Source organism: Rana temporaria, chromosome 1, assembly GCF_905171775.1.
Source record: "Rana temporaria chromosome 1, aRanTem1.1, whole genome shotgun sequence".
Classification (NCBI taxonomy): domain Eukaryota; kingdom Metazoa; phylum Chordata; class Amphibia; order Anura; family Ranidae; genus Rana; species Rana temporaria.
The window spans coordinates 269,053,063-269,079,408 of record NC_053489.1 but is presented as its reverse complement, the minus strand read 5'-3'; the positions used below and the strand labels follow the sequence as shown (position 1 = coordinate 269,079,408).

At 42.4% G+C, this 26,346-nt stretch overlaps 1 protein-coding gene across 1 annotated transcript in view; it reads right to left on the bottom strand.

Annotated features, from left to right (window-relative positions):
• Positions 1-283: 283 nt before the first annotated feature.
• LOC120941989 (fructose-1,6-bisphosphatase isozyme 2) overlaps positions 284-26,346 on the bottom strand; it is a 68,197-nt gene continuing 42,134 nt past the window's right edge. The window contains exons 6-7 of the mRNA XM_040355489.1: positions 14,532-14,651; positions 284-940 (exon numbers count right to left, since the gene is read on the bottom strand). Coding sequence (XP_040211423.1) covers positions 746-940; positions 14,532-14,651 — 315 coding nt within the window. The 3' untranslated portion in view covers positions 284-745. The remainder of the gene's footprint in view (positions 941-14,531; positions 14,652-26,346) is intronic.

Here is a 26,346-nt window from a genome sequence, read left to right as displayed (position 1 = left end):
TGATTTGGTCAATACTAGTGTTTACATTGTGTTTTTCTCCAACATTTTCTCCATTTTATCTACTCCAAATTTGGCTTTATTGATTGTAGCCAAGACTTGTAGTCCATTGATCCCTTCTCCAAAGGGAGAAGCTCTCTAAATGAAAGTCTGTACCGCAGTATGGGCAAGGAGCTGGAGAAAGAATCTTTAGGACCCTGACACTGCACCCACCGACCACTGACTGCAGTTGCAATGCTTTGCAGGCTGATTGGCAAAAAGGTAACAAAAAGGTAACAAATGCACATTTTTCATGCAAAACTTTTTTTTATTGTAAAAGGTGGACTTAGCCCTTACAACAGATGATCTAACTAATTTGCAAAAGTAATTAAAAAAATTATACTGTTTTCAGGAAGCTCCTGCTCACTGGAATTTTCCTTCAATCAGGGTTATCTTATTTTAATCCCTTCATTAATTTATATGATCTTTTAAGAGGAGCTAAAGCAAAAAACAGCAATTAGCAAAACAACCAGACAATTGGAACCAGACAGAAGGAGCAGCCCACTTACTGTATGTATTTTTCATTACTGCCAGTAACCGAAAAACTATGCAAAGGACAGTACTGACTGTTTGTTCTGCAGTGTTTTACCGATAATAAAACAAGACAGGATACTGAGAAAATGCAATATGCCAGGAAAGCAGTCCAGAACACATATTCACGGCATGAAGTGTACAGGAAAGACAAACACTACAGTTGTACACTCAGCAATTAGCTGCTCTTCTGGTGTTTCTTCACACAGGCCAAGTACTCTTGTACATCATCTGGAGAGCCAAGAACTAGCGGTACCCTCTGATGAATTGTCTCAGGCTGTACATCCAGCACTGGCTGGGTTCCAGTTGTTGCCATTCCCCCTGCCTGCTCAATGATAAAGGCCATTGGATTACACTCGTAAAGAAGGCGGAGCTGCAAAGGAAACAATACAAAAAAACGTCAAAATCTTTGTTCACCTTCTACAAGAAAACCATATTATCTTATTGTTTTTTAGACAGACTGAATTTGATCATGTTAACGTAAAAAAAAAAAATTCAGTGTGAATTGCTGTTTCAAAAATCATGCTACTATTAATCTTTTTTTTTTCATGTAGACCATTTAGAATTTCAAGTTTTTATGTTTAAAAGGGTCTGCAAAAACCATCCACCTCCCGATGATACACCATGGAACATGCACAGAGTCTGTAGAATTCCATGAAGCCTCCTGGGATGCATGCTGTCAGTATCCCAGGAGGCTGAAGGTAGCTAGGTTATTCTCACCTAGGCAAGGGTTTTTAACAAAAAAAAATGCAAAAAATGTATCTGCACTCATTAAAGAAGGCTGGTGGTTTTATCCATTCATATGAGGGGTTATATGACATGATCTCTCCTTCTCCAATCACAGAAAGCCTTTCATTCAGTGAAAATAATGAATGCTAGGCTTTTTAAGAATAGAAGAGGTTTAGAATGGCCAGCCTTTCTCTAAACAGTATACTAAGCCAGGAATTACAAGTCTCAGCACCGGATGTTCAATGCTTACAGTACTGTGGGATCAGAATCAAAGTAACATGTTTTACCGAACAGGGCAGTCAGGCCCCATACACACGTCCGAGAAACTCGACGAGCAAAACACATCGTTTTGCTCGTCAAGTTCCTTGTGAAGCCGTCGAGGATCTCGGCGAGCCAAGTTTCCCCATTGACTAACGAGGAAATAGAGAACATGTTCTCTATTTGGCTCGACGAATTCCTCGTCGGTTTCCTCAGCCAAAAGTGTACACACGACCGGGTTTCTCGGCAGAATACGGCTCCGATGTGTACGGGGCCTCAGAGTTTAGCTTCATGAGTTGAAAAAAAAAACAGCGGCTTGTTTCTGTTTCATGCATTTGGGACAGGAAAAGGGGCCTGTTTTTTTAATGCACTGTACACACAACCGGTTTTCCTGACATGCCAAAACCCAACGTTTTTCCCGACGTGATTCCTCTCAAGCCTGCCTTGCATACACACGTTCAGTCAAAAAAAACGCCGGTCATGTGTACGAGGCATAAGAGTAGTAGTTAGCTGCTAATGGATTCTCTGGTAAACAGAAAGAGCCTAGCAAAGTAAACAGGAACATTTATTGATAAGGTTGGTAGTGAAGGAATGGCCTTTTACAAACAGCAACGGTATAAAAAGCAAAACAAACTTTTTCCATGAAATGTGACCAGCTTGGAACACAACAGTCTGATCCTTGAGAAGATCACTGTAGAACAAGGTACAGAGGTCAACTTACGAGTCAGCAAGCAGCTTGTGGCGCTGTCATGCACTGTTAAAGATAGCACTTGCTGATCTGCTTCTTTTCATATCTGAATTTTTGGCAAGAATTTCTAAAACATTGGAGTCAGGTGTCCATGTATTTTCTGGAATCTCCACAGAAACTGTTTCACTAACATGATTAAATATTTGATAGCAATGTTTTAAAGTAAAGTCTTTTTAAAATGGATGGAACTCTTTCAGATTACAAAGCATTACATATTTTCAATTGGCAGAAACTGGATTAAAGACTATGGGCTAGATTCACATAGAACCGCGTATCTTTGCGGCGGCGTAACGTATCCGATTTACGTTACGCCCCCGCAACTTAGACGGGCAAGTGCTGTATTCTCAAAGCACTTGCTCCGTAAGTTGTGGCGGCGTAGCGTAAATCGGCCGGCGTAAGCCCGCCTAATTCAAATTTGGATCAGGGGGGCGTGTTTTATGTAAATGTACTGTGACCCGACGTGATTGACGTTTTTCCCGAACGGCGCATGCGCCATCCGTGGAATTTCCCAGTGTGCATTGCTCCAAAGTACGCCGCAAGGACGTCATTGGTTTCGACGGGAACGTAAATGACATCCAGCCCCATTCATGGACGACTTACGCAAACGACGTAACTTTTTCAAATTTCGACACGGGAATGACGGCCATACTTAACATTGGCACTTACGCCACCATAAAGCAGGGGTAACTATACGCGGGAAAAGCCTTACGTAAACGGCGTAACTTTACTGCGCCGGGCGTACGTTCGGGAATTCGCGTATCTAGCTAATTTGCATACTCAACGCGGAATTCGACGGAAGCGCCAACTAGCGGCCATCGTAAATATGCAGTTACGATCCGACGGCGTAAGAGACTTACGCCTGTCGGATCTAACAGATATCTATGCGTAACTGATTCTAAGAATCAGGCGCATAGATACGACGGCGCAACGCAGAGATACGACAGGGTAACTGGAGATACGCCGTCGTATCTCCACTGAGAATCTGGCCCAAATGATTATAAATTAAATGTGACAAGAAACAACAGGTAATGGCAGTGAGGTTTTATAAATGGGATGCTTATATAAGCATATTATATCGTATAATATATAATATTCAAAATTTGTTTGTTGTCATGAGGGAACAAAAGACTAGGGCTTAGTTTACACAGGCCACAGCTGGTAAACTCTAGAATGAAGAGAAATGTGTATAGATACTATAGAAGGCATTTATTAAAACGTTCATCAAGATTCAAGCTGTTTTCTTGAAGGCATTTTAAGTTAGTCATACACCTTTTTGGGTAGATTTAGACAGATTTCGTCTGAAACACGATTCACATTCAGATCACGCATTCCAAAGCGATGGACAGGCTGTTAAAAAGAGATATGACACATCCATACCGGCATGTCTTTCCAGCAAACGAGGATCACTACATGCCGGGTATATTTTGCCACTGCTGTGATGCTTTGCTTGTGGTATGAAAAATACTCCTATCTGCTGCCTATTGCAGCTTAAAGCGGGAGTTCACCCATTAATCTATTTTTTCAAACAATCCCCTTAGATTAATGCTCGTTTTGTCTAGGGGAATCGGCTAGTTGTTTTAAAATATGAGCTGTACTTACCGTTTTCGAGATGCATCTTCTCCGTCGCTTCCGGGTATGGGTCTTCGGGAGCGGGCGTTCCTCCTTGATTGACAGTCTTCCGAGAGGCTTCCGACGGTCGCATCCATCGCGTCACTAGTAGCCGAAAGAAGCCGAACGTCGGTGCGGCTCTATACTGCGCCTTCGGCTTCTTTCGGAAAATCGTGACGCGATGCATGCGACCGTCGGAAGCCTCTCGGAAGACTGTCAATCAAAATAGGAACGCCCAGTCCCGCAGCCCATACCCGGAAGCGACGGAGAGGATGCATCTCGTAAACCGTAAGTACGGCTCATATTTTAAAACAACTAGCCGATTCCCCTAGACAAAACGAGCATGAAGCTAAGGGGAAAAAGTATATTGTACAGGTGAACCTCCGCTTTAAGGGGGTGGGGATGGCCCCCTCAACTACACATCCAAATGAGGCCTTAGACACCTACTTGTTCAGCCTATAGGCTGAATGAGAGAAATTAGTAAATTCTTCATCCACAGTAAACAGCACGGGTGAAGGAATCTCTTCTGCTGGCTATTGCCACCACTAATTTTCCACCCAACTCCTTCAGCATAAGCTAAATGAAAGATTGACTTTTGTCGAGCCAGGTGGTGTCTAGCTTGAATTTTGCTGGTTGAACGAAAATAAATAAATCAACGTGTATATATTGAGCAAGTGTGCAACCTGTTGTGCCTCAGATCTGACTTGAGGTCACAGTGGGCAAATTGCTAAACACTAGAAGGCCACGTTTCCTGTACCAGGGGTATAAGAGGTTACAAGATGCTGAGAACAAGGAAAATTCAGGTACTTATAATAGTGAAAAAATATGCGGCGCTAAAAATTCTTGTAAAGAACAAATTGTGCATCAATGTGATGAGAACACAGTGACCTGTGAATGAGTGTCCATTTAAAACAACCAACACAAAAGAAAACACAGAAAAAAAGTCCATCAATAGGGGGTGTTTGACCACATCCTCATCATTGGGAGAACTGTCTGTACGGTAAAATCAGAAGTAGATGGAATACTCTTACCAGATGACGTGGATCTGCTTGTCAGCGACAACAGATCATAAAGGCATGTAGGGACTCCGCTCGGCTCTGCTCGGCTGGATGATGGCACAGTAGTAGACTCGCCACGGGGTATCCTGTTGGATGGCTGTAAGCCTGGACTGGAACCTCACCGTAGGTGTACTTGCTCCAACTCCAATTCGTGAACAGGAACAGAGGGTCCACTTCTTTAAACGCCAACTGGTGATGTGAACAGTGGTGTCCACTGATGCAAGGTGCACACTGGTATGGAGTTTGAAAAAAACTTTGCATCCAAGCAAGTCATGCAGGGAAGAGAAAGAAAACAATGCTCCGGATGGTGCAGGTAAAAGAGGGTAGGTTTTAGTGTAATAAAACCAACAACTTAAAAGTGATCACTTCGGTATAAAAAAGAGAGTAAAAGCAATATGGGGTGCAGGTATAGCAAGCCCGACGCGTTTCGTCCAAGTGGACTTCAACTGGGGCATCTTAGATTTATACCGAAGTGATCACTTTTAAGTTGTTGGTTTTATTACACTAAAACCTACCCTCTTTTACCTGCACCATCCGGAGCATTGTTTTCTTTCTCTTCCCTGCATGACTTGCTTGGATGCAAAGTTTTTTTCAAACTCCATACCAGTGTGCACCTTGCATCAGTGGACACCACTGTTCACATCACCAGTTGGCGTTTAAAGAAGTGGACCCTCTGTTCCTGTTCACGAATTGGAGTTGGAGCAAGTACACCTACGGTGAGGTTCCAGTCCAGGCTTACAGCCATCCAACAGGATACCCCGTGGCGAGTCTACTACTGTGCCATCATCCAGCCGAGCAGAGCCGAGCGGAGTCCCTACATGCCTTTATGATCTGTTGTCGCTGACAAGCAGATCCACGTCATCTGGTAAGAGTATTCCATCTACTTCTGATTTTACCGTACAGACAGTTCTCCCAATGATGAGGATGTGGTCAAACACCCCCTATTGATGGACTTTTTTTCTGTGTTTTCTTTTGTGTTGGTTGTTTTAAATGGACACTCATTCACAGGTCACTGTGTTCTCATCACATTGATGCACAATTTGTTCTTTACAAGAATTTTTAGCGCCGCATATTTTTTCACTGTTCCTATTTCAATTTTTGTCATATTGCTTGTGTGGCTGCTCACTTTATATTTTTAGATTAGCGCAGTATTTTCCCCTTTTTTCACAGGTACTTACAATAGTTGCATTTAAATATACATTTATACTATTGCATTGAGATAACATGCGCGGCAACACACGTATTGCACTTTGATGTACTGCAGTGTCATTTATTCTGAAAGGCACCCCAATGCACTTGAGTTGTGGTGCGCTATGTTTTTAAAAATAATACACCTTTTTTTGGTGTGTTTTGCACAGCTCATTCAAATGAATGCACTGACTTAACGCAGTGCACGTTAACACATGACATAACACACACTAACATATGTTCAATAAATGCATCACAAATATTTGAATGGGCCCTTCATTTTTTAGTTATTTTTTTTAATGATTACATAATTGCATTCATTTTTTTTTTATTTGCCTTAAGTTTACCTTTTATAAACACTAAACATTATCCATATAAAGGGGATCTTATGTCTGCAGGGGCCTGGCTGTGTCTACCCCTAGACATGAGATAACAGTGGCCTGATCAGGAAATGTTCCCTATTTCCATACAATTATAGGTCCATCATAGAAAACTCTACATGCGTATAGAGCAGAAGTGACTGTCTGAGGTCTGTTGGCAGCTGAACAGCTTCTCTTCCCTTATCAGTTGTTGTCAGCTGTTTTAGGGAAGATATTTTTACAACTATTGAACAATCTCACCCTAGTCAGTCCCTGACTAATGATCACGTCCAAACTCACAAATACAACAACTTTATCGTCTGGGCACTGGATATTGAGAAATCTGCACAGCGTGGCTGTGACAGACATGGTGCTGTATTCGCATTTGTGGTTTTAAAAAATCAGCAAACTCTCGATCACAAGACTCAAAGCCCAATTCCAGCTAAAACTTGTTTTAGTGTAAAACACACAAATAAAATTGACTGCCAAATTAATTAATGTGTTCCACCGTGTTAATAAATAGTGAATAAAAAAGGACTAAATATCTGTGATATATTGTGCTTCTACTTCAAAACAGGGCCAGACTAGTAGTAAAAACCAGCCCTGGAAAAACTTCATACCAGCCCCATAGCATTATTATACCAGCCCAACAGCATAACGTCATTATTTTCTTGTTAAAAAAATAGAAAGACCAGAGACCACCTTTCGCAGAAAGAATACATTATGGTAAAGAGGTGGGGGGAGTTACTGATATAAGGGGGAAACTTTTATATCAATGCCCTGCAAATCTGCCACCATGTGGTGAGAGTGAGCCCTTCTCCCTTAAGAGTAAACACTCACCAGACAAACATGCCTCCCATTCTCATGAGAAGGGACTGAGGCCTCGTACACATGTGAAGCTGTCGAGAAACTCGACAAGCCAATTTTCTCCATTCCCGTCAAGGAAATAGAGAACATGCTCTCTTTTTGGCTCGTCGAGTTTCTCGACAGTTTACTCGACGAAAATGTACACACAACCGGTTTCCTCAGCAAAAAAATATCTCCCAGCAAGTTTCTTGCTGGTTTTTGCCGGGAAACTCGGTCGTGTGTACGAGGCCTGTTTAATCTCTGCTTGACACTATCCCACTCTGCTTGTACCGATAGATTTAAGGTTGGAGTTGGGCTTTACATATAGTGACTGGCATGTGCTGCTGAACAACACCATTTACAGTATAAGTATAGTATAATACACAAGTCATTTTTTTATTTATTTATAAAACTGCACCCCCACTTTTGTAATAACACAAATTATTCTAAACAGTGACGATTCAAAAAACCATCAGGAGTGTGCTTGCAAAGACTGGGATGGATAGCACTAAGTGCAGTCCAAAACCTAAAGCAAGAAGTTACTGGCACTCTAGTAAGTCTATTACACCAATTTATTATGAATAGTAGGGTCATATAGGTTCGATAGCCAACATTTTGGGGCCACACAGCTCCCTTCCTGAGGGTGACCCATCACTTGCTGTGTACTTTTGTGATTACTTATGTTCCATAGCATACTGAAATGGGCTTCTACAGGGATTGGTCCACACCCTCCTGCTCAGAAGCAACAGTTCAAATGATAAATAAGAAATCCAGCTGGTTTTATACTCCAACATTTATGTGAAGGTGGTTAATCAGGTTTAGGTGGAATGTCCCATTATATTTATGTGTTTGTATGCTGACCATTAAAAGTAACACATTAAGTGTACATCTGCAATGACACTGGCACACACTATATACTGAGACCAGGGGCAGACTGACAACTCATGGGGCCCCCGGGCAATAGAAGATTATGGGGCCCCTGGGCTTACAGATGGCCACCACGCCAGGAGGCAGTGCAGAGGCGGGGCAGCTAAAATCTCGGGATTTTCACATCAAAAGCATGTCGGTTTCGGACATATCAGGGACAGATCTAAAAAAAAACATAGATTTTTACATACTGTCCCTGGTTTTACTGAGCCTGGCAACCCTGATGGGGGCCCCCTAGTGGCATGGGGCCCTCGGGCAGTGCCCGAGTGACTCAATGTTCAGTCCGCCCCTGACTGAGACATTTATAGCTGTGAGAAGACTGAACCATGAACCCATTTAGTCAATATGGTAGAAAGCCAACAATTAAGTTATATACAATCTGTTTTGTAGGTGCATGCACATCACATAATAAAGGATGGGTGTTCCTGTCCAGCTTGTCACCTTCAATCAGGAATGTGTGCAGTCAGCAGTAATAGGAGACAGCTTCCTGCTACAGTACTGATAAGTTCACAAGATAAGTAAGGCAACAAACACAGTTAATCTCAAAACTTTGCTATACTAAATCCTCACAATTGTATGTCTAGTTTTACTTATGTTACAGAAAAACATTCTTACAAAGACGTAATAGGCATGTGAGTACATGCTGGGATTGAAAGTTCAAAATAATATAGGATATACAAAAGCCCCACATTAGTGCGATATTCCATAAGAGACTTTAAAGGGGTTGTAAAGGTTTGTTTTTTATTTTCTAAATATATTCCTTTAACCTGCCTGGCGGTATTCCCGAGTCTGACTCGGGGTTAGATTTTCCTGCTGCGATCGGTAACCCTGAGTCAGACTCGGGCTTGCCTCGCTAGATCCACAGACACTGTTTACTTACCTTGTCCCTGGATCCAGCGATGCCACCGCGCTGTGCGAGCGAGCGGGACCTCGCTCGATTCACACAGTGTCCTCCTGTGCCGCCGATCTCCGTTCCCTGCAACGTTACGACGCACGGGGACGGAGAACGGCGCCAAATTCAAAAAAGTAAACAAACACATTACATACAGTATACTGTAATCTTATAGATTACAGTACTGTATGTAAAAAAAACACACACCCCTTGTCCCTAGTGGTCTGCCCTGTGTCCTACATGTTCTTTTGTATAATAAAAATTGTTCTTTCTGTCTGCAAACTGTAGATTGTCCATAGCAACCAAAAGTGTCTTTTTATGTCAAAAATGGTTTTAGAGCAGCTAGAAAACAGCGATAATAAATTATAATCACTTGCAGAATTGTGCGATAGCGATTTGTGGGGAAATTCGTCATAAAAAAAAAATAAATAATGACAGCGACAATTCTGCAACTGAGCAAATTTCAGTGATTTTGAGTTGATTACATTATTGAATAATTTTTATTTTAATTATATTATTATTTGTTATAATTATTTATAATTATTTATTATATTATAATTTATAATTTTATTTTTAAAAAAATGTCATACCCGGGATGCCTATTAGAATCTTGTTTGGTCAGATTTAAGTGAGTTATTCCTAAGGATTACAGGCCTACAATATAAAACACCAAATTTCCTTGCAAATAATGGTACCGCTTTCAGCATGTTTTTTCTGAAAGAATCATACCGCCAGGGAGGTTAAGCTAGAGCATTGTTGGTTCACTTACCTTTTCTTTCGATTTCCCTTCTAAATGTTTTTTTTTTTTGTCTGAACTTCTTACTTCCTGTTTCTCCTCAGTAAGCTTTCCCCCATCATCCGAGACATTCTGGTTGGGGGTTAGTCAGCGTGCTCGCCCCCTCCCTTGTGGTTGTAGTCCCAAGAGAGGGGGCGAGCACGCTGACTAACCCCCAACCAGAACGGCTTGGATGATGGGGACAAGCTTACTGAGGAAAAACAGGAAGTGAGAAATTCAGACAAAGACATTTTTTTTTAGAAGGGAAATCGAAGGAAAAGATAAGTGAACCAACAATGCATTAGCTTAACTACTTGCTTACTGGGCACATATACCCCCTTCCTGATCAGAGGACTTTTTGCGATTCGGCACTGCGTCGCTTTAACTGACAATTGCACGGTCGTGAGACGTGGCTCCCAAACAAAATTGACGTCCTTTTTTTCCAACAAATAGAGCTTTCTTTTGGTGTTATTTGATCACCTCTGCGGTTTTTATTTTTTGCGCTATAAACAAAAATAGAGCGACAATTTTGGGAAAAAAATAATATGTTTTACTTGTTGCTATAATAAATAGCTCAATTTAAAAAAAAAAAAAACATTTTCTCAGTCTAGGCCGATACATATTCTACATATTTTTTGTAACAAAATACAAAAAAAAACGCAATAAGCGACTGGTTTGCGCAAAAGTTATAGCGCCTACAAAATAGGGGACAGAATTATTATTATTATTTTTTTTACTAGTAATGGCGGCGATCTGCGATTTTTATCGGTACTGCGACATTATGGCGGACACATCGGACACTTTTGACACATTTTTGGCACCATTCACATTTATACTGCGATCAGTGCTATAAATATGCACTAATTACTGTATAAATGTGACTGGCATTGAAGGGGTTAACACTAGGGGGTGAGGAAGGGGTTAAATGTGTACCCTGCCTAGTGTTACTAACTGTGGGGAGGGGGACTGACTGGGGGAGGTGACCGATCTGTGTCCCTATGTACAAGAGACACAGATCGGTCTCCTCTCCCTGACAGGACGTGGATCTGTGTGTTTACACACACAGATCCACGTCCTTGTCTCTGTAAACGCCGATCGCGGAAGCCTGGCGGACATCGCGGCCGCCAGGCACGCGCATCGGCATCCCAGTGATGCGGCGGGCAGGAGGATCGGAGGCCGTAAAAAGACGGCGACTCAGAGAATTAGAACCACCCTGCGGCCGTATAAAGTCGTACGGCCGTCGGGAAGTGGTTAAAGGAACCTATTTAGAAAATAAAAAACAAACCTTTACAACCCCTTTAAAGCCCCTCTATACTATTGTGCATGCATTACTGCACACACTACAACAAGCAATAAATGTTCATTGCGTTCATTCCAAGCAATCTGTTTTTCTACATTCTCATTCTGAATGGTACCACAACTCACATAAAAAGGTCCACACAAATGTGAGCATATTGTGCATTGCGGTGTACTGCATTGGCCAAAAAAAGTTGAGTTTGAGTAGTTCACTGGTCCATTCAAAGTGAATGGACAGCTTTAACAAAATGTGTTTAACACACAAAATGTATGCATAAAGCCGTCCATAGACAAGTAAAAAACCGAACGTTCTGTCAATCGAAAAACAAAAATTACACATACGATTGTGTCATCATTTAAAAAAAAAAATCCAGCATGTTTGATCAAGCACGTTTAATTGCAGCACAAAAATCACGTCATAGCTGGCACACTAATGATGGGGGGAAAAAAACAGACGATCAACGTGGATTTTCATTTCGTTTTTGACTCATCTATGGCCGGCTTGAGTGTGAAGGGTACCTCAAAGCAGAGGTTGCAAAAAGAAAAATCAAAACTAAGTGCTGTAAGAGAAGTGATCGCCCTACCAGATAATCCTAATACTTATTGGTAAAAAATGAGAATTACCCAAGACTGAACACATCCTGTCTCGAACCTTGTGCAATTATGGGAAAGTCTGTGATCACTGACTAGAAACATGAGGAAATGACTACAATAAAGTGAGAAGTAGACTCCCATTATACCTCATTATTATTATTGCTTTTTGTAAAACAGTTATGGTCAGTATTTGGGCTTCCCAACATGGAACCATGGTAGAGTGGTGTTCTGCTTTTGTAACATGAAACTCATTATAACATGAAAGTATGTTGTATATACTTATATAATTCTCTGTACTAACTTATATACCTTATAAGCCCTCCTTCATTTTATATTGAAATACAGTCTAAAAAGATATATCTACATTTATAGAGAACCTTAAGCCAGACCCAAGATCATATCTGAATGCTAACTAAAGATGAAATCCAGGTAGTATATTATATACAGTCCATAGCTTGGACCAAAAGTAACTATGAATATACCATTAAACAGTAGGTGCTCAGGTATGTATAGAAAAAATTAAGGGTACCATTGCCAACATCCCAATATACTTGATTCTAGAAAAAGGGTAAGGTTAGGGCAAGTGGGATTTTCCTGGTACTGTTACAAGACATTACAACATAATACTTTAAAATAAAGTTTATTTACAGTCAACATACATATTAAAACATAGGATATTACAAATCCTTTTCATTCTAAGTGGTCATACCACCTCTGTTGGAGTCCCACTCACAATGATAAGTGTCTCTCCAGTTACCATTAACCACTAAAGTTCAAGCTCCAATAGACCATTGAAGGTCCAGCTTCCAACATGTTTTGTAGATTTCCAGATTTTTCAGGAGAGCAAGATGGAGGAACAGGAGAACTGGATAATGGAGAAAGTAATACAATACGTAAATATACAAACAACATAATTTAGGAACAATAGTAAGTAGACCATATCTTCTATGGGTTTTAATAAACATTGAATATAGAATAGTCCTATCTATTCTATCTCCAATGTTTATTAAAACCCATAGAAGATATGGTATACTTACCATTGTTGCTAAATGATGTTGTTTGTATATTTACATATTTTATTACTTTCTCCATTATCCAGTTCTCCTGTTCCTCCATCTTGCTCTCCTGAATTCCAGGCATGGTATGTTTTGCATTGTTAAATTGATCCAGTTTAGGCCAATGTAACTACATATATACCATACCTGACCTATGCCCCTGGAAGCTGGAAATCAACTCAGTCCTGTCAAGAAGATTTAATTTCCCGTCTGAGTTAAAAAAAACTAGTAAAATAATTTTCCAAAGTAAGGGGAAATCCTGTCTTAAACAGCTGTTACTAGAACAGGTCCCCCCACCAGAAGATTTCCTCGTACCTCCTTTTCCAATGACAGCTCTAAAATGTTGGATTTCCCCTCACTTTCTATACCAAGGATAGTGGTCACCAGAACAAATGGAGAGGGTTAAACCACACTCATGTTTAGCCAATCCCATTTCTAGATAAAGTACCACAAAGCACCATCTAGAAAAAGATGACTTTAGATAAAGAAATATGGACTAGGACTGAGGAATTGGAACAGGGATAGGGTTAGGGATTAGGGTTAGGGTTTCCCATTGAAGAATATGGCTAGGACTCAGGAATTGGAACAGGGACCTCCCCCAAAGGTCAGAAGGCGGGTTCCCAGAGGTCAAAGGTCAAATGGCGTGGCTAACCCACCCCCACCAAAGTGTACCGCCTACCCCAACTAAGTCGGAGAATGAACAAGTCGGGGAATGAACAAGTCGGGGAAAGCGACATTGAAAATAATGTTAGAGCCACAAGTATTACACAGTGGCCTATGGGCTTGTGAGCCCCTAACACGCCTTTTTAAAATTAAATAAGGCCTGTTTTTGTTGTAATAGGGTTGTTGTACTGGGCAGTTTGCTGTCTCTCTTTTTGTCTGTATCCAATCAGGATTTCAGCTACCAACTGTTGATAGGTAGATCAACTAAATGCTTTTTACCCTCTGATTTGCTACAGACTTTCTGATCTAAACCTGAGGTGCTTGTCAATAGTTAGATCTTTAATCAAACAAGCTGCCCTGCCCTCCCTTCCCTTTGTTGCGGTTATCCTTTTTGAGGGTATTGTCGCCCACTATTGTGGGTGGACAGTGTGGTTGAAGACTTTGATGGACTGTTATGTTCAGCTTGAGTCCTTGGTGTTTGATATTAATGTCAAAATAATTATTGGTTTGTTTATGATTATAAAGTTCAAAGAAAGTTTAAAGATTTTACTTATATGCTTTTAACCCCAATAAAGGGCCGCAACCTATTTTCCAAGATGGTTGTTTTTTGTTGTTTAACTAACTTTTCTATTTCGGAAGGTTTACTTATTATTTGGTTAAGGGGGTGCATGTGGGGTTTGCAATCCCTTGATCAAACCATTGTTTGTAGACAATTATTATGAAAATATTACAATATGGAACATCTAATTTCTTTAATCCAGTTTGTGCAAAAACAAGTAAATTAATGATGTTCACTATTATTATTATTATTATTATTATTATTATTATTATTATACAGGATTTAATAATAATAATAATAGTGAACATCATGAATTCACTATGCAAACAATTAGAGATATGCATATTCAGAATAACATAATCAAGTTTCGCTTACAGATAAGTTTGTAGTAAAAAAAGGTTAAACTTACCTTTCCTTTTGGGCTCTTTTCATTGGCTGGGTACATGAAGATCCCACCATACACTAAAGTCCTGTGAACATCTGCAACCATGGAGCCAACATATCTGGAGCTATATGGAGAGCTTCCATCCTAGACAAGACAGAGGAAACATTTATCCAACTTGATGTGCATGGCAAGCTGAATCATACTTCTATTATAGCTGATCATCAAGGATATTTAGTATAAATTTGAGGCCATTAGGCCTCAATAGAGTTGTTTCCTTTTTTATTTACTAGCTGTGAAATTATACACAAATATAAAGATTTCCATTTTACTGGTATGTTATTTTTGACTTGAGTAGTAGGCTTTTTTGACAATGAAAACTAGATCCAAAAATGATCAGTTTAAAGAATGAATGATATCCTTAAAGTTTTTATACGTTGTAATAATATAAATGAGCTATAAAGACTCCATTTTGTAAAAAGCCACCATTTTATATATATTGCCTGTTTAGAAGTATTTTCCCTTGCTGTTTATCTTATATATCTGTATAAGAATGTTTGTATTGCAACACACCCCCTATTGTGTTTGTTTACGGTCAAGACTAAATTCTGTTTACCTTATTTATGACTAAATTATTAGGTTGTCATCTGCTTATTGATAGCAAAACTTGTTTTCGGAGCTAAACAGCCCCTCCGCTTGTCTTTTGTTGTATTTCCCATATAAACCACATTTATTCTAAGCCCTCGTACACACGACCGAGTTTCTCTGCAAAAACCAGCAAGAAACTTGCTGGGAGATATTTTTTTGCCGAGGAAACCGGTCGTGTGTACATTTCGTTGAGGAAACTGTCGAGAAACTCGACGAGCCAAAAAGAAAGCAAGTTCTCTATTTCCTTGACGGGAATGGAGAAAATTGGCTTGTCGAGTTTCGAAGGCTTCACAAGGAACTCGACGAGCAAAACGATGTGTCTCGCCCGTCAAGTTTCTCGGTCGTGTGTATGAGGCCTAAGTAAAATCAGATACCTTACTGCACACACTGCCTTTTCGTGTCTCAGTTATTTAGGTATCTCCAGATCTGAAAGGGCGCTGTTGGTAGACCTACAAAGAAGGATGGTTTGTCCAGAATAACTAATATTCCTTTACAGTAATGAGACGCCCTTAATTTGTTTTTAGTAGCCAGGTAGGCCTGAGAGATTTTAGTTATGCCTGATAATGAATAATAGGATATACAAGGACATCCAGGGTATATTCTGGAACCTCTCCACTATCTCAGTGTGCTGAACATATTAAGGCAGAGCAGGGGTAGGCAACCTTAAAAAGGTGGAGATCTACGTGAACAACATGGGAGAAGTCAACGATCACGGGGCACGGTGTCGGCTCCTCACACCTAATTGCCGTACTACTGTGCTGCAATCACATGCATTGCACGGCAATCATGGATTTAAATCAGGTGGAAAGAAGGCAACATATCGCCTCCTCACCACCTGTCAAACACACTCGGGTCACTTTTCAAATGAGCAGCAGTGCCTGCTGCACTTGTGAATGAACCCTTAGATGCATTCGGCAGCAGCACCCTTAGGGCTCATACAAAGGTAAAGTTTGGGGGGTGGGGTGGTAAAACCCTGCGGTTGAGTTGTGGTTTTACTGACCCCAATCTCTACCCCGTTTAGCTGCTAAAGGTGTACACATGCCGCAGCAGAAATTAAGACCCATGTTGCTTTTGGTGGATGCTACCACCTGCCAATCGTGACCCATTCAAGTAAATGGAACTACTCTGCAAATACCCCACAACTGCAAGCTTCTGCAGGGTCCAAGCAGGTGGTGAGAAAGCAACAGAACACTGCCTGCTTTACCCCTTGTTTGCTGTACTGCACACGGTTGTAGGGCACTTACAGAGTGGCTTCATTCACTTGAATGGGTCATGCTTGGCAGGTGCTACACCGACCAACCATGACAGGGCGTATAACTCCTGCTGCAGCTGTGACATGTGTATACCCCTGTGCGTTTGGGGCGATGGTAAACAAAACAGATCATAACTATGGCATTTGCCACCCCCCAAACTGTAAATGTAAATGAACTCTTTCTGAGCTGCTTTCACACTGATGTGCTGTGGTTTACCTGTACCTCGGGTGCAGCACAGTGCATCTACAGCTTTCCTGCAAGATTGCTACGCTTAGCCATAAACTTTTGGGACAGGAGTCAGCACTATAGAGAAAGCATCAACTTTTGCGGCTCTTGCAGCTTTTGCTCTCTACTACAGCTCCAACTTTACAAGTAGTCGCTCTGCATTGCACTATGTTTGATGCTCTGGGGTGGCGGGTCAGCAAGCCCAGTCCGTGATCTACCAGTGACTTGACTGCGATCTACAGGTTGCTGACCCCCCACCATAGAGGATGTGAATTTTTTTCCTGCTACCACTGGTTTCAGGAAAGAAATTTGCATGATTCCCCCATCAACATAGACAGTGCTGACAGGGGAATCTCTCCTGCCGAGCAATTGTCTGCACCCATCAGGGGGTGGGCAGGGTGTTAAGCCGTCCCAGCCGAGAGAAGATGGTGACTATAGCAGCCGCTAGCGGTATTCGCAAGTGAATCTGGCAGGCTGGTTGTACCCAAGCTTAACAATCAATGAACTTGGCACATTCAGCCTGCCCACACATGTTTGAATCTCAAACCATCAAGCATAACTTCAGTATCCAACTACTATTTTATTTTACATATAATTTTTTAAATAGGTCCACTAAATGCAGTCAAAATAAATAGTATTTATTTTTCTGCTTAGTCACGCTTTCATTTCCCTTTTTATGAATAGAAATAAACAGTACAAATAGTTTCACTTTGCAATATGAACCAGGCACGCTTCTGGCAGAGAGCCCAGGGTTCCCTTTCTGATTAAACACACATAAACTTCCACTAGGGTTTTCCCCTGATCCAGGTTACAAGTAGGACTGAAGTAACACAAGGAGATCATATCCAATTTACAAGGCAGATTTAATAAACACTTTGTCCTTATAATTCAAATACATATTGCTATTTATATATTAATTTAAATGAAAGACTTTGACAGCATGGACTATTAATAAATATGGTAAGTAGTAAGGCTCCATTAAGATCTGTGCAACCTGTGTTCTGCAGGCAGGGCAGCCCATTCATTTCAATGGGCTGCCCTACCCTTAGAAACACAGGGAAAAAAATCTGACCCTTTGTTAAAATCGCACCCCTTGAAACTGCAAAATCGCAGGTGTTTTGCTGATGCGTGGAGGTGCCATTAAGAATTAGTGGCACCCCCATGCGTCTGCTTTAGAGCCCAACACACATTAGCAATTATCGCACATGATCTGTCAAGAAACGATTACTGTATTTATTGGCGTATAACACTCACTTTTTTACCCTGAAAATAGAGGGTAAACTGTGCCTGCGTGTTATACGCAGGGGACCATGGAACATTTTTTTTCCTGAAACTTCCCTCTTAAAGTTAGGGTGCGTGTTATACACCTGTGCGTGTTATACGCCGATAAATACGGGTACTTGCGGATATACTTGTGTAATTAGGAATTTAAAGTGTATACATATTTATTGACAATAAAGTGTATCTAATATCAAAAACAAAAATGTAATATAATGCAGTTTACATGTCCTTAGATAAGGTGATTGCAATTGTTTTCTTTTTTCCCAGACCTGATAATCCTGTTATGAACACATTTTCTGTTCCTGGGTTTAATGTTTAATCATTTACTGTGTATCCAGAGACAGTCATGATTGCCACACAGGCTGGACTTTAAACATGTCTGCTTTTGTTCATCTCTATTACATTAGGGCGGATGGTAATAGTAGTTAACACATGAAAAAATGTATGTTTGTGCTTTATTTTCAGCTTACAGGAAGTAACAATGCCTTTTTGGTAAGCATAACCTCTTGACCGTGTCACGAGGATATACGTCGGCAGAAGTGGGCTGGGCAAAGTGACGTATATCTACACGTCACTTTGAATTTCCCGCCGTGCGGGTGCGCCCCTTCCACGTGCTCCATGACCGTGCCCGTGGGACCCGCGGACTCGATGTCCACCGGTGTCCCACGATTGGGTCACAGAGCTGCAGAACGGGGAGAGGCCAGTGTAAACAAGGCATCTCCCTGTTCTGCCTAGTGACACAACACTGATCGTCTGCTCCCTCTCATAGGGAGCAGTGATCAGTGATGTGTCACAGTAAGCCATGCCCCCTAAAGCCCTGTACACACGAACAGTCCATCTGATGAGAACGGTCTGAAGGACCATTGTCATCGGTTAACCGATGAAGCTGACTGATGGTCTGATGTGCCTACAAACCATAGGTTAAATAACCGATCGTGTCAGAACACGGTGATGTAAAACACAGCGACATGCAGAAAAAAACGAAGTTCAATGCTTCCAAGCATGCGTCGACTTGATTCTGAGCATGCGCAGGTTTTTAACCAATGTTTTTGCATACTAACCATCAGTTTTGACCTATCGGTTATCAGTCCATCGGTTACATTTTAAAGCAAGTTCTAAATTTTTTGACCGAAGGATAACTGACCGATGGGGCCCACACACGATCGGTTTGGACCGATGAAAAGGTAATTCAGTCTGTTTTTGACCGATCGTGTGTATGCGGCCGAACAGTTAGAATCATTCCCTAGGACACACTTAACCCCTTCCTAGCCTGCTAGTGGTTATGAATGGTCCCAAAATAGCGTCAAAAGTGTCCGATTTGCCATAAAACTATCCCCTATTTTCTAGACACTATGGCCCGGATTCTCGTAGCACTTACGCCGACGTATCTACAGATACGCCGCGTAAGTGTCAATGTGCGCAGTCGTATTTATGCGCCGTGCCCATAGAACTAGATACGCCTGAAAATAGGCTTCCTACGACCGACGTAAGTTTCCTACACCGTCGTATCCTGGGCGCATATTTACGCTGGCCGCAATGGGCGCTCCCATTGATTTACGATTCGAATATGCAAATGAGTGAGATACGCCGATTCACGAACGTACTTGCGCCCGGCGCATTAATATACGTGGTTTACGTAAGGCTTACGTCCGGCATAAAGTTAAGCCTCATAAAGCAGGTGTAAGTCATGTTAAGGTATGGACCAGGGAACAGCCGTCGTATTTTACGTCGTTTACGTAGTAGTACGTGAATAAGGCTGGGCATAGGTTGAGTTCACGTCGTAGGCAGTGATTCGATGTATCTTAGGGAGTATTTCCGACGTGATTCTGAGCATGCGCACTGGGAAGCGTCCACGGGACGGCGCATTCGCCGGTCGTTCGGCCCATCATTTGCATGGGGTCACGCTTCATTTAAATGGATCACGCCCACTTCCACCTACTTTGAATTAGGCCGCCTTACGCCGAAGAATTTACGTTACGCTGGCGCAACGTTGGGAGCAAGTGCTTTGTGAATACTGTGCTCGCTGCTCTGCGCTACGTCGGCGTAGCGTATATTCGATACGCTACGCCGGCATAACTAAGCGCCGAGGTACGAGAATCCGGGCCTATAACTTTTGCACAAACCAATTAATATACGCTTATTCCATTTTTTTTTATTATACCAAAAATATGTAGAAGAATACATATCGGCCTAAACTGAGGGAAAAAAACTTTTTTTTAAATATTTTTGGGGGATATTTATTATAGCAAAAAGTTAAAAATATTGCTTTTTTTTCAAAATTGTCGCTCTATTTTTGTTTATAGCGCAAAAAAATAAAACCGCAGAGGTGATCAAATACCAACAAAAGAAATCTCTATTTGTGGGAAAAAAAGGACATCAATTTTTCTTGGGAGCCACGTCGCACGACCACGTAATTGTCAGTTAAAGTGACGCAGTGCCGAATCTCAAAAAGTGGCCCGGTCATTTGGCAGCCAAATGGTCCGGGGCGGAAGTGGTTAACAGGTATTTTGTCTACGGTCACACCACCCTGAATGTGCCCAATCTCATCTGATCTCAGAAGATTACCATGTATTTTCTATACTTGCTGAAAATTTTAACCTGAAAAAAATAAGTAATGCAGCAACCACATCTTAGGCCCCGTACACACGACCGAGTTTCTCGGCAGAATTCAGCCAGAAACTCGGTTCAGAGCTGAATTCTGCCGAGAAACCCGGCCGTGTGTACACTTTCGGCCGAGGAAGCCGACGAGGACCTCGGCGAGGAAATAGAGAACATGTTCTCTATTTCCTCGTTGTTCAATGGCAAAAGTCGGCTCGCCGAGTTCCTCGGCGGCTTCCACACTGAACTTGACGAGGAACTCGATGTATTTGGCACGTCGAGTTCCTCGGTCGTGTGTACGGGGCCTAAGAATCAGTAAGGTGCACCATATTATATCTTTGTTTTTGCATTTAAATATGTTTTAAATCTGTCATTTAGATCTCCAAATGGCAAAAAAAATACATTGGCCCAGATTCATAGAGCAATTGCGTCTGCATAACCATAGTTACGCAGCGCAATTCCTTACTTGCCCTGGCGTATCGAATGCTCCTGATTCAGGAACCTCGATACGCCGACTGCAGCCTAAGAAATGACTGGCATAAGGCTCCTTATGCCGTCATATCTTAGGCTGCATTCTTACGCAGGCCGCTAGGTGGCGTTCCCGTTGTGGTCAGCGTATAGTATGCAAATTGCATACTAACGCCGATTCACAACCCTACGCGAGCCCTGCGTACGCAGTTTACGTCGTTTGCTATTAGCAGGGGCAGCCAATGCTACGTATACCCGTCGTTCCCGCGTCGCAAATTAAAAATTTAACGTCGTTTGCGTAAGTGAATCGTGAATGGCGCTGGACGCCATTCACGTTCACTTTGAAGCAAATTACGTCCTTGCGACGTCATTTGCCACAATGCACGTCGGGAAAGTTTCCCGACGGAGCATGCGCACTACGTTCGGCGTGGAAACGCGCCTAATTTAAATGATCCACGCCCCCTGCGGGATCATTTAAATTACGCGCCCTTACGCCGGGCATTTTTGAGGAGCGCCCACGCAAATTACGTGGCTACTGCTTCGTGAATGAAGCGTAGCGCAAATAATTTGCGGGGGCGCAGGGCAAAAACGGGATGCTGCGCCTCCGTAAGAAGTGCGCAGCGGTACCTGAATCTGCCCCAGTGCCTTGAAAAAGTATTCACACCCCTTGAAATTTTCCATATTTTGTCATGTTACAATCAAAAATGTAAATGTATTTTAATGGGATTTTAATGTGATAGACCAACACAAAGTGGCAAATAAAAGTGGAAGGAAAATGATAAATGGTTTTCAACATTTTTTTTACAAATAAATATGTGAAAAGTGTGACGTGCATTTGTATTCAGCCACTCTGAGTCAATACTTTGTAGAACCACCTTTCGCTGCAATTACAGCTGCAAGTATTTTTGGGTATGTCACTACCAGATTTACACATCTAGGGCCAGATCCACAAAGAAGTTACGCTGGCGTATCTATTGGTACGCCGCGTAACTTCTAGGTTGCTCCGGCGTATCTTAGTTTTGTATCCACAAAACAAGATACGCCTGAAGCTGGGCTAGATCCGACTGGCGTACGTCTTAGTACGCCGTCGGATCTAAGGTGCATATTTACACTGGCCGCTAGGTGGCGCTTCCGTCGATTTCCGCGTCGAGTATGCAAATTAGCTAGATACGCCAATCCACAAACGTACGTCCGGCCGGTGCATTTTTTTACGTAGTTTCCGTGAGGCTTTTTTCGGCATAACGTTACCCCTGCTATATGAGGCGTAGCCAATGTTAAGTATGGACGTCGGGCCAGCGTCGAATTTTCCGTCGTGTTTGCGAATAGGGCTTTGCGTAGAATGACGTTCACGTCGAAAGCATTGGCTTGTTGCGGATTAATTTGGAGCATGCGTACTGGGATACCCCCACGGACGGCGCATGCGCCGTTCCGAAAAAAATTAATTTACGTCGGGTCAAGACGTATTAACATAAAACAGGCCCACATCTTATCTATTTGAATTGCGCGCCCTTACGCCGACACTGTTTCACCACGCCACCGTAACTTACGGCGCAAATTCTTTCAGGATACGGAAAATACGCTGAAAGTTACGGCGTCGTAGTGTATCTGAGATACGCTACGCCGGACGGAAAAATGCGCGGCGGTACGTGGATCTGGCCCCTAGAGAGTAAAACTTCTGCCCATTCTTCTTTGCAAAATAGCTTAAGCTCTGTCAGATTGGATGGAGAGCGTCTGCGAACAGCAATTTTCAAGTCTTGCCACAGAGTCTCATTTGGATTTAGGTCTGAACTTTGACTGGGTAATTCGAATATGCTTTGATCTAAACCATTCCATTGTAGCTTTCGATGTATGTTTAGGGTCGTTGTCCTGCTGGAAGGTGACTTTTGCAGACAGGTTTTCTTCTAAGATTGCCCTATATTGTGGACTCCACACAATCTGCTTTCTTCACTTCTAAAGCAGCCCATGGATCCGGGACGAGGACTACAGGATGTTACAGATGAGCCTTCTTTCCTTACCTTCTTGTAAGTGTGTTTTTTACAATGTGTCATTAAAAGAACCTCTTTAATACTGCACTTAGGTGGCGCTTCCTTTCTCTACCCCCTCAACTCTGACCAGCTTCCCTGTCCCTGCTGAAGCAAGGCAGAACATGAAAGCAGAACATGATGCTGCCACCACCATGTTTCACAGTGATGAGGTGCAGTGTTAGTTTTCCACTACACAAAGCTCAATTTTGGTCTCATCTGAGCGTGGCACCTTCTTCCACATGTTTGCTGTGTATCCCACATGGCTTCTCGCAAACTGCAAACAGAACTTCTTATGGCTTTCTTTCAACAATGCCTTTCTTCTTGCCATGCTTCTATATAGTTGTAATGGGGACAGATTCTCCCACCTGAGCTGTGGATCTCTGCAGTTCCTCCAGAGTTACCATGGGTCTCTTGGCTGCTTCTCTGATTAATGCTCTCCTTGCCAGCCGGTCAGTTTAGGTGGATGGCCATGTCTTGGTAGGTTTGCAGTTGTGCCATACTCGTTCCATTTTCGGATGATGGATCGAACAGTGCTCCGTGTTCAAAGCTTGGGATATTTTTTATAACCTAACCCTGCTTTAAACTTCTCCACAACTTTATCCCTGACCTGTCTGGTGTGTTCCTTGGCCTTCATGATGCTGTTGTTCATAAAGGTTCTCTAAAAAACCTCTGAAGCCTCGTACACACGACCGAGAAACTCGACGGGCGAAACACATCGTTTTGCTCGTCGAGTTCCTTGTTAGGCTGTCGAGGATCTCGACGAGCCAAATTTCCCCATTCCCGTCGAGGAAAAAGAAGACATGCTCTCTTTTTGGCTCGACGAGATCCTCGACAGTTTCCTCATCGAAAAGTGTACACACGACCGGTTTCCTCGGCAAAAAAAAAATACTAGCAAGTTTCTTGCTGGTTTTTGCCGAGAAACTCGGTCGTGTGTACGAGGCCTAAGGGCTTCACAGAAAAGCTGTATTTATGCTGAGATTAAATTACACACAGGTGGACTCTATTTACTAATTAGGTGACTTCTGAAGGCAATTGGTTCCAATGGATTTTAGTTAGGGGTATCAGAGTAAAGGGGGCTGAATACAAATGCACGCCACACTTTTCACATTATTATCATGAGCAGGATTGACGTCAAGCCGCGATCCCGTAAAAAACACTGAGGGAACATGTTGGCTTTCTCAGCGGTGACCGGGAGCCGATGCAGACGATTCGTTCTAAGGTAAGTATTTCATATGCGGTGCATACTAGCTCATTATGCCTTTGCATTACAGGTTGTTTTTTGTTTTTTTTGCGGGCATACAACCGCTTTTAGATTAAGATCCCTGTTGGGTTTTATTTTTTTATTTTGCTCCCTCTCCTGTCAATGAGATTTCATTTCCTGTCCAAGAGACAAAACGGCTAGTAAAGCTCTTTCCAGTGGGGAAATCTTATTTTACACAGCTGTCATTAGAACAGGTTTCCTCTCCAAGATTTCATCTCACTTCCTTTTACTGTGACAGCTGCAAAATGTTGGATTTCCCCTCACTTCCCATGCGAAGGACAATGGTCGCCAAAACAAATAGAAAGAGGGAATGTCTCCAAATGGAACACAGAGAACAAAAAGTCTCAAGGTCCTCTTCCCCCCTTTACCCTTGTAACCCCACCCCCAGGGGCGGACTGACCATTGAGTCACTCGGGCACTGCCCGAGGGCCCCATGCCACTAGGGGGCCCCATCAGGGATGCCAGGCTCCGTAAAACCAGGGACAGTATGTAAAAATCTATGTTTTTTTTACATCTGTCCCTCATTTGTCCGAAACCGACATGCTTTTGATGTGAAAATCCCGCGATTTTAGCTGCCCCGCCTCTGCACTGCCTCCTGGCGTGGTGGCCATCTGTAAGCCCAGGGGCCCCATAATCTTCTATTGCCCGGGGGCCCCATGAGTTGTCAGTCCGCCCCTGCCCACCCCTACTCTTTTCCATCCCTACTTCCGGTCTTGTCCCAAGATTCAAACTCTTCTGTGCCTTTGGTACTCATCAAGATGACAATGACTTGGCAGTTGAGTCGCCTCAATTAATCTGTCCATACATGGATTAAAATTCAGCCGCATTGAATTTCGATTCATGTGTAAGCAGGTTGATTGTATACAAGTCGATCTACTGATCAACTTCTGTACAACCAGCCTGTCCGATTTTCCCTGCTCAATCAGTGCTGCAAGCTATAGCCAGCATCACTAATCAGTGTATTTCGATTGCAGGGAAATCTTTCCACGATCAGAATACAATAGCCCAGCCAGGAGGATTCCACTGTTCACATCGAATGTGTGGATAGGTAAATCAGACAGGTTGTTTTCTGTTCAACACGCTGGTTTTACAAAAAAATTACTAATCTATGGGCTGCCTAACTTGTTAATATATCACATACTGTATTGTATATGGGTAATATTTGGGAAGTAAAGCTCCTGGCTTCTGATTGGTACAATGCCAGGGCTCTCACTGTTTTTGTATTCAGCTATCATTTTGTAACTTGTAAAATTTCAATAAAAAAATGTATATAAACAGAAAAACATGACAAATGTTCTAAATTTCACCCATTATCCAAAACTAAAAATCTATCCAAAACTAAAATACACTTAAAGGGGTCGTAAAGGTTCGTGTTTTTTCACCTTAAAGTGGAGGTTCACCTGCAAATAACATTTTTTTACCCTTAGATTCCTGCTGATTTTGTCTAGGGGAATCGGCTATTTTTTTTTAAAAATCGAAGCAGTACTTACCGTTGTAGAGAGCGATCTTCTCCGCCGCTTCCGGGTATGGGCTGCGGGACTGGGCGTTCCTATTTTGATTGTCTTCCGACAGGCTTCCGACGGTCGCATCCATCGCATCACGATTTTCCGAAAGTAGCCGAACGTCGGTGCGCAGGCGCAGTATAGAGCCGCACCGACGTTCGGCTTCTTTCGGCTACTCGTGACGCGATGGATGCGACCGTCGGAAGCCTGTCGGAAGACTGTCAATCAAGAAGGAACGCCCAGTCCCGAAGACCCATACCCGGAAGCGGCGGAGAAGATCGCTCTACAACGGTAAGTACTGCTCGGATTTTAAAACAACTAGCCGATTCCCCTAGACAAAATGAGCATCAATCTAAGGGTAAATTTTTTTTTATGGGTGAACTCCCGCTTTAATGCATTTTATGCATTAAGGTGAAAAAATACCTCATTGTCATGAGCCTGCTCACCTGCTGTGCTCTTCCCCTGGTGTCCTCTTCTCCACAGAGTCTGGCCGTTGATTGTATAGATTGATAGCAGCGCAGCCATTGGCTCCCGCTGCTCTCAATCACATCCAATGACGCGGCCACCGGGGGCGAGACCTAG